The sequence below is a fragment of the Ctenocephalides felis genome, unplaced genomic scaffold, assembly GCF_003426905.1.
Source record: "Ctenocephalides felis isolate EL2017-DRISC unplaced genomic scaffold, ASM342690v1 CF-g0.4_SCAFFOLD_01886, whole genome shotgun sequence".
Lineage (NCBI taxonomy): Eukaryota > Metazoa > Arthropoda > Insecta > Siphonaptera > Pulicidae > Ctenocephalides > Ctenocephalides felis.
Window position 1 is genome coordinate 101,341,241 of NW_020538040.1, and position 20,297 is coordinate 101,361,537.

The 20,297-nt window shown below is 29.3% G+C and overlaps 1 protein-coding gene across 1 annotated transcript in view; it reads right to left on the reverse strand.

Annotated features, from left to right (window-relative positions):
- LOC113375603 (probable G-protein coupled receptor 27) overlaps nt 1–20,297 on the reverse strand; it is a 521,019-nt gene that overhangs the window by 23,858 nt on the left and 476,864 nt on the right. Inside the window, exon 6 of the mRNA XM_026615534.1 lies at nt 4,802–4,896. Within this exon, the coding sequence (XP_026471319.1) occupies nt 4,802–4,849 (48 nt within the window). The 5' untranslated portion in view covers nt 4,850–4,896. The remainder of the gene's footprint in view (nt 1–4,801; nt 4,897–20,297) is intronic.

Consider the following 20,297-nt stretch of genomic DNA (forward strand, 5'->3'; position numbering starts at 1 on the left):
GCAGTAAGATAGAGATAATTTAAATATCATCATTATCAGAATCTAAATAATAAATTAACGCATTATACACACAATCCAATGAAGAGTAACAAAAACTAATATAAAAATTTATAAATTCAGCTATGGAAATAAAAACAAATTCTAGTTTTTCTAAGAAAAATGTAAAAACTGGTTAAGCTTTATAGAATCGATTATATCGATAATCGAAAAGATTATTAACTTATCGGATGTGGAAAAGATTTACTACTTGTAATGTCATGTGGCCGTAAAAGCTGTAGCATGAGGTGCATGGCATAGTGCTTTAAGACAAATTGCTGGAACTTCTCGTACCGTAAGTAAACATTCGAGGAATAAAAATAATCAATAATTGCTTTGAATAATTTCAAATAGATCATTTTATTATAAATACATACTGTAAATTAAAGTGCATATTAAATTGGGTGACGAGCGCATTTTATAAACAACTTATGTTTATATTTACAAGAAATTTGTTATTTTTTCAAATTAGATTTTTTTCATAATTTAGAATTTTTTGCAAAATTTTGAAATTTTTTTAGATGTTTCAATTTTTTTTGAATTAAAAAAAAAGTTTTTTCTAAATTTTTTGAGAATTTGGATATTTTTTATCACCCTAAGGAAAGTTAAAAATTTGAGATAAGGTCGTCTAATGCATCCATTTTAATTCGTCTTGATTATATTTTGTACAGTAAACATATGTACATATATAAGCGTCGTCGTCTAATTTAAAATTAACTTCCCGTAGGGTAAGTTATTGTAATCTTCCAAAAATCGAACTTGAAAATTTTTGCATTTCTCGACGTTTTGAATGTTTCTGAACATTTTGGCATACCTCAGAAAAAATGAATGTGTGTGTATATATGTATGTAGATACATACTGATCAACCGATTTGAATGGTTCAAAAAACATTCGATTACTATTGATAGGGAGATGTGCTGATTAGTTGTTGGCAAAGGCAGGTCCAGCACTTACAGAGATGAAGAGCAAAGAGTGCAGAAAATAGAAATCGAGTTTTTGAGATAACGGAGCATCCGATTTGAATGATCTAAAAAATATTCAATTGGTAATGATTGGAGATGTGGTTATTTTATATTATTATATAGTATTAATTTTGGCAAAAGCAGGCCCAGCCACTTTTTATTAGTGATTATTTTTATGTCCTCGAATTAATTACAGTACGAGATGTACCAGCAACTTGTGTTAAAGCACAATACCATGCATAGACCACTCGTTTAGCACTTGATTGCTAAAATCGGTCTTGCCAATTTTTGTCGAAAACTGATCGCCACAATTCCCAATTTGCTTTAGTTTTCAAATACTTTATGTAATTAAAAAAAATTGACTGATATAAATTATATGAGAAAAAAACTGCAAAATCGAATAATATAAGCAAAGAAGTTTTTTTTGCGGCAACACAGGTTTCTTATGCATTATTAAAAAAAGTAGACTATTATAAATCGTTTTTAGAAAAGTATTGGTTCTGAAATGAACAAACTATGGTGATTATTACTATAAAGTATGAAACTATGAGAATGGACCACTATTTGTGACGCACCATTAAAATTTATTTTCGAACATTGTCCGATGACATATACTGCTCTGATTTTTTGGCATTTTTTGAACATTCAAACGTATATGAACACATTTATTAGTGAAGAAATATTAATTAATCAAAATGAAAAATGAGACAGTGCCAAATAATAAGGTTTGTCAGAGCGAATTTAAGTTTATCCAAAGCCTTCTATTCTCTGACAACTAGATCTAATATTATTAATATCATTTTGACATGAAAGTTTTATTTAGAAACAAAAAAATAACTAAAAAAATTACAAATAAATAAATTATTTTTTGATGTCGTATTCTGTATAAATTAATTTATGTTGAATCTTATAAAAGTAAAATTTTGTATCAGCGCACTATGGAATCAAATTTGATTGAAAATAAAAATTATGAAGAAACTATACCCGATGAAACAAACAGTGGAAATGTCAATTGTGAAAAATGTCTGTTTGAAAAACTTATCAAGCGATATGCCAATATGATCGAGCATTTCAGGCTCCTGCTTAACGCATATAAAGAAGCTCAAGGTAAATTAAAAGAAACCTTAGAATCCCTAAATAATCACGACAGCGAAGAAGATCCAGTTCACTCCATTAATACTAATAAAGTACAGATAGAACAGGACAATGTGCGCATTATTTCGGAGCAATTAACAGAATGCAAGTTATCGGCTATAGCACATGAATGTTCCGCATTTCTTTTTGAAGATGAAGATTTTCATTTATAATATATTTAAATAAATTTTCTGACGAGTTTTGCCCTATTCTTATTTTTACATTTGCTTTCAGAAAAATATTATTTTTCAGGATATGGATAAGAAATGTAATAAAATTGCACGGTCATAATTTGAGAAATCAATTAGAAAAATATGAATAGTAGTATAAAAAATTCAAATAACATTAGTAGGATTTAGCACTAATATAAAAGCAAGATGTTGAAACAACATTTTCTAATACTGTTATTATATTTGACACATCATTTACTAGGAAAATTTAATTGCAATATTACAGGGTAGGGCGGGGCATTTTATAATTTGACTTTTAATAATCATATTGTGAAAACCATGCTGACATAACCAACATCGAACACTTCAGAAAAATTACCAACTAATTCATCGTTGTGTAACTGTTGTTTCCTACATTTTTAAAGTTTGACATCAGATCATTTTTACCCCACAGGAAGATTAAGCAATGGTGTGTGGCATCGAAAACTTCCCGTACCGTAATGGAATATTTATTTGAGAAATAGTTAATGTTTTCAAATAGATTATTATAAATACTGAAACTTTTATTATTCGAATTCTATAGAATTATAGGTAGATGTTTACATGAAGAGTAAATAAACAAAAGTTAATAATGCGGAGTTAAAATGAAGAACCTTATATCATATTCTTAAGAATTTAATTGAAGTATATAAGTGAGTTTTAGAATTTCATTTAGAATAAAAATGCAATTCCGAGTCATTTTCGATATTCAAAAAAAAAATTAAATTTAAATATAAATTTTAAGAATTAAAGTTTTTTTTGATTTTTGAAAAAAATACCTTCATCAAAAACTAATAGTTTTGAATCATTCTAATCAGATGGACAGTTTGGTCAAAATTTATATTTTTTGCACTCTTTGCTCCATAAATAACCGAAACGACTGGACCTCCTTCGCTAAAAACTAATCATTAGGTCTCCCCATCAGTAAGTATCGAATGCTTTTTTTAATATTCTAAATAGGTTGATCCGTGCACCCAAAATTGTGGATAAAATATTGTATCCACACAAACATCCATTTTTTCTACAGTATGCTAGAATGTTCAGAAAACTCTCAAACGTGAAGCCCATTACTATAACTACCCTACGGTAAGTTAATAATATAGCACTTCCTAGAGGCCTTATTATTAGATAGCTTCGTTCGAAAATACATGTATAATTGCTTGTTATCATTTGTAACATATTAAGAATATTCAAACGTCTTCGAAAAGTGCAACATTTTTTAAATATTGTTTTTTAAATATTAATTTTCTCAAAGCGTTGGGCTTAAAAGTTAAAAACTGCGATCTTTTATTGGCGTTTTTATTATTAAGACTTTCGATAGAAAAGGGTAATGCCAACTATGTCGGAATAATTTCATTTTTTGAAAAGTCGTTATTTGGCTTTAGAGTTTTTATCAATTTCTGCTTACGGTTGGGTAGCTACGCCTCTTATATATAAAATTGATCAAGTATTTCGACAAAAACATTAATCGGCAGAGTTGAAATAACTATTAATTTAATTTATCTCTTTTAAAATTGCACTTTTTAATCTGATTTACCTTTTCATCTAGTATTTTTTATTGTTTATACCTTTTCCAGAATAAAGATTTAGTTGGTTTTGTTTACCGCATTCATATGTAAGCATTTATAAAGGTCATAAAAAAGGTGAATCTAACTTAATACCAATCTAAAATAACAACACATCTTATAAAACAATGAAATAACGTGTATTTAAATATTATATTAAGGTCTCGTAAACTAAACAACAATGTTGGTAACCAAAAAAAAAAACTAACCACGATAGGAAATACTTTTCTTAAAGATTTTTAAACATGGTCGTTATCTTCTGCTAGTGACGTTGATTGATTTAAGATGGTTGCTGGCTGCACACCTTTTGTTCTAAATTTTGCTGTTGAAAAATTCGTAACTTTACTTGTTTTTGAGATATTGATGGCGTTTTACTCGCGGATCTTAAAGCCCTGCTCTACGCTATAAGTAGGGTCCAAAATTTTAGTTCCGCATAAATTTTATAATAAATTTTGTTTGTGTGCTTCTGAAAGTACTCTGATTTATTTGTCTCTGATTATGATAAAAAATGTAAACACTCTCAAAACGTTAAGACTCATTAGATGAAGTTTAAATAGTTATGTATATAATAAATATCTTTGTGTAAGGTAAATTATTTATTTACTTTGTTCTTAATTAAGCTTAATTCTCAAAAAAAAAACTAAAACAAATAAAGCAGAAATATGTAAATATATGCAACATGAAAATTTTAGAATGTCTTATTGTTAGTCTATCTATTAGATAATATACTGAAAATTAAAATATACTGTTGTCTAAACAAAAAAGATTTAGTTTTATTTGGGACTTCTATTTTAAATCTAATTTTAGAAATAAGAGTTGACCCTTTCTTTAGAAATTACTTATAAATCCATAACGATTATTATATAAAATACAGAATGATAGTACGGAACTCACATCAGTTTCATTCGAGGCGTCGTCTTGTATTAACACTATGGGGCTCATATTTTAAGATGAAAATTACAGGTAGTTTCCTTCTGGCTCAGCATGGTCTGAAACAAAAGTGATAAAATTAATTATATATATATATATATTAGATGGTAGTCTTGGGTTTGTAAATATTTTGTAGACCTTCGAACAAAGAATCCAATAAGTTTTTTAAAAAACCATTTGTTTATTTATTTACTGTGGACGTTTCGGAACTAAGTACGTTCCATCTTCAGGACATCTGTCAAGAAACATGATCTTGATAAGATTTAAGCAAACCATATGTTTAAAAAAATGGATTTTTTATATATGAAATGAATAATGTACACAGTAAATGTAAAAATAATGTAATGTTTCCAAAAAAAAAATAGACAGTACACTTAACAGTACACATTTTATAGCTTATTTTGAGCACTATAAAGCCCCATGGAATATATAAAATGTAACACCTCGCCGCTAGATGGCTTCAAATACAACAATTAAATCTTGAACGAAATTAAAAACGCTTTTTATATCTATCTTAACATTGTTCCTTGAACACGTTATAAAACACCGATTTATTATGATTATAATTGATATAATTATATTCATTACACGATTTTTGTTAAAATGTATATTTTTGGAAATATTTGCAAAACAAAACGATGAAAAACGCCAGAAAAACGAATTTTCAGTAGCCAGTAACTTGAAAAGTATTTGCCCTTTTAAAGAAAATTATAAAACATTTTTATCTTATAATTAGTTCTTTTATCGATATCCGACGTTATTTCGAAAAAAATAAAATTACACTACGGAGGAGGGATGTCATACATCCAGGAAGTGGCAAAGAAGTCTAAATTATTTTCACCTTTAAACTTGAGAATAAGCTGAACCTAATTCTAAAAATTCATACAAATTGGAGCATAATAAAAAAAATTGAGACCCAAAACGCTCCATTGACTTGAATAAATATTCCTTATTCAATGCTAAACATGAATTTTGGATACAATAAAACTTCTAAATAATTTTTTGAATGAGTAATTTTTTTTTGTATTACGATTTAGTAAAGTAAGACAAAGTACGACTGCATTAGTTAAAAAAAATCAGTCAAATAAAATTATATAGGGTATATTCACTGACAGTCCACAACCGTCAGACGCATGTGCAGACTGTTTTTCTGCCAAACATTTAATGTATCTTATATTATTTTAATTTTTGGCACATCTCAGTTGCTTTTCAGCAATAATAATGTAGACACTACATTTTTTATTCATAAGCTAAATATATTATATTTTAATATTGTCTTAGCTAAAAAGTGAATTAAAATATTTGGCAAAGGGCAGTCTTCATTTCTTTTCAATGCCAAACAACGCCTCAAATATTTTCATTGCCAAACAACGCCTCAAATATTTTCAATGTCAAACAATGTTAAGTGATATTTTGTAACATTTTCCATTTATTTCTACAATCAAACTATATTTATATAATCAAAAAAAAAACTAAAAAAATTGAAGATATATATATATATATATATATATATATATATATCTGTTTTCTTTGTGATTCAAATATTGATGAATTAATAAAAAGCGTAATGATATATAAAAACTGTTTCAGCTTAGGTACTTGCAATGACTAATAAAATGTGCCAAGAATATTATTATGAGGCATGTGTTACAGTGGGTAAATCATTCATTTAATTTGTGTTAGCTGCTTCTTTCACTTATATACTACACAATCAGTTAGTTATTTTTTATACTAAAAACTTCCTGGAAATATTTTGTGTGGCTAAACAACGTTTGCCGGACCAGCTTGTATATATGTTACAATTAGTATATATTGATATATATATATATATATATATATTTGTAAATTTTTTTTCAGCCCAACCGTCGAATTAAAAAAAGATTAAATAACAAAATTATTTATTCCATTATACGTTTCGACACTTGATGTGTGTCATCATTCAGTAATCAAACCAGGAAAAACAGGAAACATTAATTATGATGTAAAAATAGATTTGAAATGGTACCATTAACATTAAATATAGGAGGGCAATATGTGCTCCTCCTATTTCTCGTTTGTTAATTAATAGTATTTTATTATTTTACACAAATTTAGTGTTAAATCAATTTTTACATCATAATTAATGTTTCCTGTTTTTCCTGGTTTGATTACTGAATGATGACACACATCAAGTGTCGAAACGTGTAATGAAATAAATAATTTTGTTATTTAATCTTTTTTAATTCGACGGTTGGGCTGAAAGAAAAAAAAATTTTACAAATATGTATCAACGTCGACAAAACTTTCATCATATATATATATACGAGATATATATATATATATATATATATATATATATAAATGTAATTTTAATTATCAGAATATTTAAATAATTCAGTTAAATAGGATTATTTAGGCAAAACTATAATTACATATTGATTGACTAAGCTCGAACATATAATATAACGAGAATAAATACTTCTATCAAATTATATTCTGTTTATTTAAATATGAAATGTTTACGATCAATTTATATTTCAGGCTGTCCATCAACTAATTGGACTCATATAGAACTATACAACCACGAATTAGGTTAAAATTACTTAAATATCTAAAATAGGAACCCATTAGTCTCTCTGACAATAACTGGCTTGAGATACATAGTTATAAATCATAGGCTTATTTCAGAGTATGTATGTCTTCTGAGTATTGAAATGAATGCATTTTTAAACATTCGACATTAAAAACAAAGCACTGTAAACATCATACATTTGTTCGTCACTGAATAATATTAAAATAATTTCATCCATTTTGAAAGATAGTCTATAAGTTATAATAGCACCACAAAATTATCCGAGTAAATATATTTCAACATGTCTTTGTTATTTATAGCTTCCAACAAAATTATTTTGCATGCACATTATTTTTAATTATCGTTACGAGTGTCGCCTATAGACCGAGTGTCGCCCATAAAAGACATTCTATGTATAAACTCTAGTGAAACTATTTATCATTCTGACTTAAACTAGTAAAGCATGGCAAATTGCTGGAACATCCGTACCAAAAATTATATTTTTTAAAAAAGCTTTGAAAAAATGATATTTTTGAAAAATTGGACGCGCCGTTTACTCAAAAACTGAATTGCCATTTTTTTCTTTTATTGCCTTGTATCTTCGAAACGGCTGAACCTGTCTGTTCACAAATTTTGACTATGATATTTTTTCAAACTTTAAAGAATTTTTTAAATTAAACTACTTGTCGTGAGGCCGTAATATTTCAGTAAGTTCTATAAGGCCAAGATATATATCATCAAAAACAGTTTCATAAAAATCGGCCTAAATTTTATTTTCAACAGTTAATTACAAGAAAACTGCTTAGTCGATCTATATCTAAAACTAATCAGAATCATTCCCAACTAATATCTTTCGAATAGTTTTTGATTTATTAAAATCGATTCAGGAGCTAATTGAATCGATTAGGAGCTAAACTGTGGACGAAAAGTTTACCAATTTGGATCGTCGCGCAAAACTGACAATCTCAAAATGTTATCGAGTTACATCGAATGGCTTTTAAATTTTTAACATCGGTCGAGCCGTTTTTTTAGAGAAATCGTTGATTTAAGGTAAAAAATCTGTTCACATGCATACGCACGCACACATACAAACACATACACAAACAAACATACTTTTTCCAAATTTGATCTCATTCGATTCAGAATGACTTGAACCGTCGAGAAAACATGAAATTAACGAATCAGATTTTTTATGAGAACAAACTTTACCTTTGGGAAGGTAATTAAGTTAAAAAGAAGCAATTTCAAAAGAGATAAATTGAATAAATAATTATTTTAACTCTTCTGATGAATACTTCTGACAAAATATCAAATCATCAACTTCTTAGCAATTTATGGGATTTTTTAGTGAATTTACTATTTTTGGCAGTATCTATAGTAGTGTGTCATTTTAAATATCCATTCTTTTCACAGATATCCGAAACAGTAGAAAAATTTATTGGATATTTTTGGCAATATTGTTTCATTCCGTTTTCAACACTATATCCGCTGCGATTTCACTTTTATCGAAAATCCGCTTGTACAATTGATGATTTTTCATGTTCGCAAAACCGTGCGCTTTAACTGAACATGAAATTGAGTGGTCAGTATGCAATTTCCACCATAGAAAAGTATATTTACAATAAAATAACAAACAGGAATTCATGAAATCGCGATGGATTTGTACAATTGTCTGCGGAGCTTTATATAAAGGATAACAGATATTCTGAATACGTCAGCGTCATTCAATCAATCGGTGTTTGCATAATATTCGTTAGGAAATGCAGAGAACTATTTTTTTAATAAATAAAATTCACAAGTAAATAAAAATTCATAATACTAAAATATAAAACGCGGGAAAGTAATGCAAAATATACGATATATTACACAAACCTGAAAATGTTAGAATATTTAAATTTTCGGTGTGATACTTCAAATTGTTTTGAAAATTTTGAAGATTCAAAAGACTGGATTTATATGCGACCAAATCCAATGAGATGATATTTGTAGCAACGGCATGGATTTTATTTTGTATAAAATGTTAGCTCATTCAAATTGAACCAGACAACGTGGTTGAAAAATTGTAGCAGAGCATAGTTGTCCACATATAATAATACGCATAAAATGCATATATAAATTACAATCACATTTTCCATAACTACCAAAATGACCAAGAAGTTCAGAAACAAAGTGTTAAAAAAACATTTTCTATTGCGTATCGATTTTAGTGACTTACCTTCCAATAAGTTAAAAATATTATGGTAATATGTGTACCAAAATGGTTTGCCTTGGCACTAATTGCAAGGTAGTACTAAAATTTCTGTAACAAATTGACTCGAACCCATCCGTTAATAATACATTTTCAGTTTTTGAGATAATAGATCAGTTCTGAATTGATCAATGCAAGCTCATTTAAATTTTCTCTTTGTCAAATGAAGCTCCATTAATAGAATTCAATGAGCCTCGATATGGTTTCTAATTGTATTGTATTTGGCTTTTGAAATCGGCAGTCGCATTGGTTTTTGACAGTTCTTTGTGCTATTGCTACAAAATTCACCAAGTTCATCACTCATCATGTTGTCGATTTGTGACATGTGTGAATAATAAATGGCTTAGTGAACTTCAAATATTTTTATCACATTCATTTGGTTGAAATAACCAAAGTGATTATATAAATCATAATAAATATTGCTCTTTCTAATGGTAATTTTAATTATTTCAATTCTGGTATATTTGATAATAAGATTGAATAACATACGATTAGATAATTTTAAACATGAATGCATAAACCCATCTTGTTTTCAATGACATTAAAGGATTTGATATTCAACGTATAAATCACTCAATATAAAAAAAATCGTTTTTTGTCTTCTATGACTATTGTAAAGATTACTCTGTTCGATTTCAAAAAATTTTATTTGTGAGAGTACGAACTGTCAAATATATGTTAGAAAATGTGCTTTTTTTATCTTACGAATGTATTTCCTAGCAAGAAGTTTGAGGAAAATCTACGGAATGACCAGTATTACTTTCAATAAATCAATCAATCAACATAATGGATATGAGGAGGACTATCAATGATCCTATCATTTGGTTTTTGTTAATTTAAGATATGAGTAACCCATTAAAATTGTAGAGTAATAATTATTCAAATGTAGCAGTATTATAAATCAATCTAATTTCATTTCTAATAATTTTGAAACAATTTTGCGAAAAGTACATAGTCACATATAAGTTTACCTTTGGACTCGAAATTGTAACTGTTTGTTAGCACCAGAGTATTATGTTCATAGGGTAGGTCGGGGCACAAAGGTCCATTTTGACTTTAGCACTTATATTGTGAAAACCAAACCAATTATAAAATAATAGATATCCAACAAACAACTATCTGATTATGTTCAGGAAAACTCGCACCTGATTCATCATTGTACATCATTGTACCCATAGGCAGGCTAAAATAGGATGGCTAGGGGGTAAAAATATCCAATGTCATATTTTTAATCTTAATGGAATTTTACGAAATAATAGGTACATTATTCAACCAACGCAAAATAAAAATTTGATGGGTACATTATTTTTTACAGAGATAATATTATATATAATCTTGATCTGGATATTTGTCAGAAATATATATGCTCTTTTTAACTTAATTAACTTCCCGTAGGGTAAGTTATAGTAATCGCAAAAAAATCGAAAATGAAAATTTTTATATATCTTTACGTTTCAGAGGTTTCTGAACATTTTGGCATACCTTAGAAAAAATGGATGTATGTGTGTGTGTGTGTGTGTGTGTATGTGCGTGTGTGTATGTATGTGCGGATACAAATTTTCAAATATCAATCAGATTTGAATAATTCAAAAAACATTCGATTTGTATTGATAAGGAGACGTGCTGATTAGTTTTTGGGAAAGGCAGGTCTAGCCGTTCCGGAGATACGGGGCAAAAAGTGCCGAAAACGGTATATCAGTTTTTAAGAGAACGGAGCGTCCGATTTTAATAATTCAAAAAACATTTTACTTGTATTGACAAGATATAGAATTGATCGAACATTCATAGAGGCAGGTCTAGCGGTTTCGGAGATCTAACTAAAAAAGTAAAAAAAAATGCCATTTGGCGGTCAAAAACGATCATTAGACATATGCACATCAAATTTTCAGATATTTTATAGAGATTTTGACAATAAGTATAAATTTTGTTTATTTTCCTATGGGTCCCGTATCAATGTTTACCCGTTAGACAGCGACGCCGCGCTTACGCGCTTTATATTTTGTCTCTATGCAGTTAAAGCAGTACGATTGCTTTGAAAAACAAGTTCAGATCTTCCAAAATATGTCAAATTAAAGAAAACATTTTTTTTTTCAAAAAAAAAATTTAAAAAAAAAATTTTTTTTTTTAAAAAAATTTAAAAAAAAAAAATTTTTTTCAAAAAAAGTAATTTTTTGTCCAATTTATAGTTTCTCAAAAATCTTATTTTTTCGAAGTATTTTTTTTTCAAAAATGTTAATCGTTTTTAAAAAAAATAATAATTTTTGGTACGGGAAGTTCCAGCAATTTGCCTTAAGGCACGATGCCCTAATTGCCTTAAGACAGAATTCCACTTACAGCTAGTTTACTATTTTGTTTACTATTTTTTATTACTTACGCCTTTGCCTTGGGTAAAGGCACAGATGATCTTTTCTACCCCACCCACGCACATCTATCTATCCGTCAATACGAATCGAATGTTTTTTGAATCATTCTCATCGGATTCACCATTCTTTTAAAATGTTTTAATTAATTCAAATCGGTTGATCCGTGCGCCCGAAATCGTGGCCAAAAATTTGTATCTACACAAAACACACACAAATACGTACATTCATTTTTCCTAAAGTATGTGAAAATGTTCAGAAAGTACTAAAACGTAAATATATGCTAAAATTTTCATTTGTCTGAACATGTATCTTGAAGTATTTTTAAAAGAATGAGAAGACAAGAAATAGACGTAAATTTTTCTTCGCGACGACATGATATGCCGCTACTATAGCGACATATGAATCCAATGAGTTATTATATAAACTCGTATCCATTATATAATAATAATAATAAATAGTAGTCTGTCTAAAGGCAGGTCCATGAGTGTTCACTGTTTGACCATTCGATTCAAATGGATCAAAAGTATGTTGTGACAAGATAGATTAAAAGTGTGTAAGAAGTTCGTGATCCACCAAGATGCTGCCGAACTCTATTTGCACTTTATTTATATTGTCGAAGGACCAGATATATTTAGATAATGACTATATTAGACCGATTAAAACATAATAATAAATAATTAATTATTGTATATTTTAATAAAATATTAAAACTTATAGATGAATGTTAGATGTTATTGCTTTGAATGTTGATTTAAGACTCATAGATGATATGTTAGGTGTTACTGCTTTGAATGTTGATTTAAGACTGATGTTAGCTAGATGATATTTAAGTTAATACTAAATTATAAGATTTTACAATTTTATATGATTTTTCTGATTGGTTCGTTTTTGTGGGTTCAAGTGACATCGCATTACAATTTTGACCAATCAGGTATTAACCGGTGATTCCAAAGTACGTACAACTCGATTGGAAATAGGTGTTTGAATCTCTTAGGAACTTGGATTAATGGTATGATGACAGACTTAGGGATAGGATGCATGACAATGAGAGGGATTATTTAATAGCTTTGAATTATATAATAAAGGATAAAGATTTATTATTGCTATCCTGTATGAAGATAATAAAAGATATAATTAGACCAGGCTTGAGTAAGGCGTTAACAATGAGAACACCACAAAAACAATGATTTTCTTCTCCTCCCTTGTTTATTATTCCTATTACCGTTTTATTACCATTAATTAATGATCATTATACCATTATATTCGTTTTTATGAATTTTATTTTCCAAACTTGTTCTTCTAAGCGTCCTGTCCCGTGCTTTGGCTTTCAGTTCTCTGTATTTCCCGTTTTCGCGTAAGTCATCAACCATATGCATACTTCTTTATTCCAATCGTTTCAGTCCTTCTGTTTTCCCTTCAACGACGTCGTGTAGGAGGCACTTTGCAGAATGGGTCCGATCCAGTTTCCAGATGCTCCAGACATAACATTTATCAATCTCTTTCGCAAGTCGTTCATATATAAATATATAAAATACTAGCAAACCCGACGAACTCCGTTTCGCCACCAAATGGTTTCGTGAGAAATATGAAGAAATTTTTTGTTTTTTTTATAATTGAAAAGAAAAAATTTGATTTTATTATACAACAGTAATGAATTTATTTAGATCACAAAAATAAAGTGTTTTTTAGTTGAACTTCTCTAAGTAAATGAAAGGGAATCCGCAAATTATCCGTTTCATTGAAGTGCTCTTTGGTAATCCATATATTTTGTTTCTTGGTCTGACATTAACACAAACAAAGCGGATGGTTTTCCAACTCGTGAACAGGCAACGTATAACTGCCCATGTGAAAAACAATGATTTTCTAAATAATCTATTTGAAATTTATCCCGCAAACACTAACCTATTGGTCTTGCGACTTGTTAATTGTCATTGCGAACGCAAGGCGAACTGGAAATTGCAATCATTTGAAGTCAAACGGAAGACCAGTCACAATTATTGGTATGTCATCAAATCGCCAGCAACACTAATTTTCTTAGCTATGAACCTTGCACAGCCCGAGACCTTTCCAACGAATGCAAAATTGTCGAAATCGGTTCGTGCGTTCTGGAGTTATTTCGTCAGGAAGGAAAACCCGACTTATTTTTATATATATAGAAGATATATAAATATATAAAAGTCAAATATATGTTATTTTTTAAGCTATACATGATGCGCCTCCTAATGAGACATTACATATACCTTTCTTGTTCTTCTGGAAGTTCGACCAGTGGAAAAATTAGGGTGGTATGAAACTGTCCTCATTCCACGTATGAAGATCAGACAAAAAACGCGGTGAGGAATTAATAAGTCCGGTGTCGTGCACATAGCAAGATTAAACCGAGGACGTCGGCAACTTATCGGATTCTCGTTGACGTCGTTTCTGGAGAAAACACGATCAGACAAAGGCAAAATGGCATTGAAGCGACATGCTTTGTGTTGTACTGAACCCGATAACGCGGAGTTACAGGAACCTCCTTTGTTAAATACGACTCGACAATGCCTCATTTTCCTGATCGGACTGCAGACGATATTCGTTTTGTATTCATATTTACGCAATTGTGATTCATTGATCGTACGGAAAACGAGGTTTGTATATTTAGACGACATTCATAAAGGATTATAGAGTATAATTTGATCCATTCATCTTTTTGTAAGCCAATATAAAGGAATTTGAATTATTATGGGAAAACTCAATGTAAGCATTGTGTTCTACCTGTGCGTTTTATTAAAATATATTTTGAAATTCACAAAGGAATGTGTGAGTTATATGAAATACAAATTTTCCAGACATGAATATAATGCTGTATTCGGCAAAATTCTTTAGTGAAACGCGGATCATTATATTGATACTAAGGTAAACTGAGATTATATGCTTATAATATATTTGTATAAAAGACTGGCTTAAAACCTGATAAAGAACACATTACGTTACGAAAAAATTGGAGAGAACTTAATAAAGTGTATTCAATGTTAGCAGTTAGTTTTTCATAATAATGTGTGCTCTTTGCATAATAAATTCGAAAAAAACTGAAATGGAAGCAATGTAAATAAATAAATTTATATGGTTTTTGATCCGTAATTTTGTTAATTGATCAGTTAGCTGTGAGAAAATTAAATGGTTATTTAAACATTTGTCTAAGTAAAAATACTGAAATACTCTACTTAAATACAATGAATAAATCATAAAATCAAATCACACGACCTGCCATACCCCCAAGACTGCTGTGACAGACATAAAAATTGGTTAAAAAAAATGGATATACACACCAAAATGATTTGTAACTACTTTTATTGTCAGAAATATGTAACACTACACAACATAATCAATTAAGCAATGGTTGTGAATACAATATAACAATATATATAACAAAACATATTTTTTAAACAAAGTTAACAAGAAACCTTCGTTTTTTCTTTCTCTTATTCAAGTTAGATTTTTTTTATCTGTTTAATCTTCACTCAAAAAGGATAAGACCCACAACCACATGTCACAACCAATTTTAAAATTGAACAATTTTTTTTCCATAAGCAATTGTGTTGAAACAAGCCGAAAGTTTTATGAACCATTCAAACCGGACGCTTAGTTGTCTCAAAAACTGTCATTTTTTGCACATTTAGCTCTGTATCTTCGAAATGGCTTGACCTGTCTTTACCAAAAACTAAGCACCTCTTCTCCCAAGCATTACAAATTGAATGTTTTTTAAATCATTCAAATTGAATACTCCGTTCTCTCAAAAACTCGATTTGTATTTTCTGCACTCTTTGCTCCGTATCTTCGAAACCGCTGGATCTGCCTTTACCAAAAACTAACCAGCACATCTCCCTATCAATGGAAATCGAATGTTATTTGAACCATTCAAATCGGTTGATCAGTGCGCCAGGAAACGTGAACAAAAAAATACGGACATACAAAACACACATACACACACACAAACATCCATTTTTTCTGAGGTATGCTAAAATGTTCAGAAACCTTCAAAACGTGAAGATAAGCAAAAATTTTCATTTTTGATTTTCGGCCCATTACTATAACTACCCTACGGAAAGTTAATAAAGTTCTGGTTGGTATGTGAAGTCAACAGTAAATATACTATGAATGAGTTTTCGTATTTGGGAAATGACAAGAAGAGAGATTGTTCAATTCTTCAATTCAACAGTTTGTTATTGATAAATTTATCAATAGATTTTGAGGCAATTTATATAAATCAAATTTCATTACTCTGACGATGTATTAAAAATGTTTGTCCCAAGCTTCAAACATTATCCAATACAAATAGGAAAGCGCAGAAAATGTGTTCCGAAATCTATTAGATTTTGTATTAGTACATTGTTTAGTAAATGTGGTGGACCAGATAGTAGGTAGGTAGCAATTTTAGCTATATTCCAACATTTTGAACCTAGCTGGATGTATGCGTACATTGTGTATAGAAGGATGACAAATAAAAGCATTTTTAGACACAAATTTTTGTTCTTTTTTACCTTTTTTTTTAACTTGGCGATGCATATTCAAAACCTCCTAGTTTTGATCAACACTGCCCATAAGTTCGCCTTTGCGTGGATCAAAAGCAACAAATATATTTGCGTGAAATGTACATTTCAGACTAAAACTAGTGGGGCGCATGGCATCGTGCCTTAAGGCAAATTGCTGGAACTTCCCGTACCAAAAATTATTATTTTTTTAAAAACGATTAACATTTTTGAAAAAAAATTACTTTGAAAAAATTAGATTTTTGAGAAACTATAAATTCGACAAAAAATTACTTTTTTTTGAAAAAAATAATTTTTTTTAAAAAAAAATGTTTTCTTTATTTTGACATATTTTGGAAATTTTAAACTTTTCTCAAAGCAATCGCACTGCTTTGACTGCATAGAGATGAAACGTCAAAGCGCGTAAGCGCCGCGTCGCCGTCTAACGGATAAACATTGGTATGGAACCCATAGGATAGGAATGTAAACAAAATTTATACTTATTGTTAAAATCTCTATAAAATATCTGATAATTTGATGTGCATATGTCTAATGATCATTTTTGACTGCCAAATGGTATTTTTTTTTACTTTTTTCATTAGATTTCCGAAACCGCCAAACCTGCCTTCATAAAAATTTGATCAATTTTTCATCTTGTTAATACAAGTAAAATGTTTTTTGAATTATTAAAATGGGACGCTCCGTTCTCTTAAAAACTGAGTTACCATTTTTGGCACTTTTTGCCCCGTATTTTCGGAACGGCTAGACCTGCCTTTGCCAAAAACTAATCAGCATGTCTCCTTATCAATACGAATCGAATGTTTTTTGAATTATCCAAATCGGTTGATCGGTGTTCCCGAAATCGTCGACGAAAATTTGTATCCGCACACACATACACACACGTGCACACACACACACACACAAACACACACACACATCCATTTTTTTTAAGGTATGCCCAAATATTCAGAAACCTTTGAAACGTACAAATATATAAAAATTTTAATTTTCGATTTTTTTGCGATTACTATAACTTACCCTACGGGAAGTTAAATAATTCGTAAACATTGTGAAGCCGCCGAATAAATTATATTATGTATAATTTCTTTTAGAAATTAAAAAAAAAATAATTTGATGGAACTTCACGATTTTTTTTAAAATTTATTTTAAAGACATCATATTGTCTTAAAAAATGTATTTTATTTTGATTGACAATAAAACTATGCAAGAAAAAATTATGTACATAAAACAATAAATCAATCATTATCTGAATTAAATAATAAAATAAATTTAATTTTAATTGTAGGTATATATTGTATACATCAACTGATGGTAGGTTTAGTGTTAAAAACTTTGCGAGGCCCTTCAAGCGCGAAGTCGTCTAAAGACAACACAATAATAAATTCAGCGTAGGGAACTGTAAAAACTGTAAGAATATCTGACGCGAGCGTAAGTTTGTTCTTTGAAACGACCATATTGTACCGACCATTTTCCGGAAACATGCCCAAAGCGATTACTTATTCCACCGTTTATCTTAATAACCGAGCTAGTTCACCGTCGTAATTATTTGTTAGTTACGAAACTATGTGCAATTAGTGCATAAAGGAAAGGATCGATTTCTTGTTCGGCTCATATGATATTCCATAATATAGAACAAAAGCTTAACAGAGCATTTAGATGATTCTAGGAAATCTATTTAGAGGGATTCAGCTTGTAAAATTATAAATAGCAAAGCTTATGCAACTACGTATGTACAAAGTAAGTATTTAACAACAGAGCTGTGTAGTTTATTGAAGTTAATTTAAACCTTACCACCGTCAATTCAATGAACTCAACAAATAGTTCTTACCATTTCACAAGTTTGATAGAAATGGAATATGAAAATAATTTGACTTCGCATAGAAAACTTAAATATTTAATTTTAAACATATTAATTACATCAAACATTTGAATGTTTGAACAACCGACTCGAGTATTTAAATTATTGTCGGACTCTTTATCAACTTTACCTGTTATTAATTATGAGAATAGAAAAATCATCAGCAGAAGTACCGGTTATTGTAGAAACATTACACATTCAAGTAAGATGAAGATATCTCAGGGACAATGCCATGAGACACTACTATTTCACTATATAATAAAAATAATAAATAATAATATCAATCCCATCATTTCCAATATTTCAATAACAATTTTAACATTTCGTAAACATAATTTATTAGTCAGATATTGGGGAAAACGTGTAAAGGTTGGCGAGTAAAAAATACTACCACCGTTATCCCAAATATAAGCAAAATTAGATTTTTTTTAATAATATTTGAAAGTAGTGGGCAATAGATGTTGCCCTTACGACGTTGCTATCGCACAATGAACGGCAATGTTAGAAAATCCATAACAAAAGTATTTTTTTCGTAGTTTTTTTGGTTGTGAGCACTGTAGTTTAGTTTACGAAACTTCAATATAATTTTTAAGTACACGATATTATTTTATAAGATGTGTTTTTATTTTTGAGTTAGATTTATCCTGTTTGTTACATAACCTCTATAACAGTATATACGTAAGTAAGGTAAAAAGAACCAACTAAGCCTTTATAAATAGCTAAGATATGAATAATAAGAAAATAGGAAATAAAAAAGATAATTAAGTTAAAAATGCAATAAGATAATAAATAAATTTAAATAGTGGGGCGAATTTTAGATTTTTTTTCAAAATGATAAAAAATTTCAAAAATTTGAGTTTTCTGAAAATTTAAATTTTTTTTTGAAAATTTTCAAAACAACGAAATTTTTGTGAAACCATTTTACACACCGTCTACACAAGCAAATGGTTTCTCTAATTATTCTAATCGAATGATCCGTTTTCTCAAAAACTGCATGACCATTTTTACACCCTTTGCACTCCATACCTGCAGAACAGCAGTATGTGCTTTTTGCAAAAATGCCTCGCGATCGAGTACCGAATGTTTGTTCAATAATGCAAATCGATTATTTCATACAGTAGAAAATGTCGAGGACATTTGTTTGAACCATATATAAAATTCAAAATTAAAAATTTTGGTACGGAACCCAAAAAATTGGCACAAAATGTGTACACATTATTAAAATCTCTATAAAATATCTGATAATTTGATGTACATATGTCCAATGAACATTTTTGACCGCCAAACGGCATTTTTTTTAACTTATTTTTATTGAGAGTCTATAACCGTTAGACCTGCTTTCCCAAAAATTTAATCAGTCATTCATTTTGTCAATAAAAGTAAAATGATTTTTGAATTTTTAAAATCGGACGCTCCGTTCTTTTAAAAACTGTATTGCCGTTTTTGGCACTTTTTGTCCTGTATCTTCGGAACGGCTAGACCTGCCTACGCCAAAAACTAATCAGCACGTCTCCTTGTCAGTACAAACCGAATGTTTTTTGAATAATTTAAATCGGTTGATCTGTGTTTCCGAAATCGTCGACAAAAATTTGTATCCGCACACAAACACACACACGCACACACACAAACATACACACACACATGCACATACATCCAATTTTCTAAGGAATGCCAAAATATTCAGAAACGTAAAGATATATAAAAATTTTTATTTTCGATTTTTTTGCGATTACTATAACTTACCCTACGGGAAGTTAATAATTAGTTATTTTAACTCTGCGGATAAATATTTTTTACAAAATATCAGATCAAGGTTATATATTGTGTGTTTTTTTAAAAATGTGTTAGTGTTTTTATTGAAAAAATAATTTAGTTACTATTTCGTTAAACATGCTTGAAATTAACAATAAT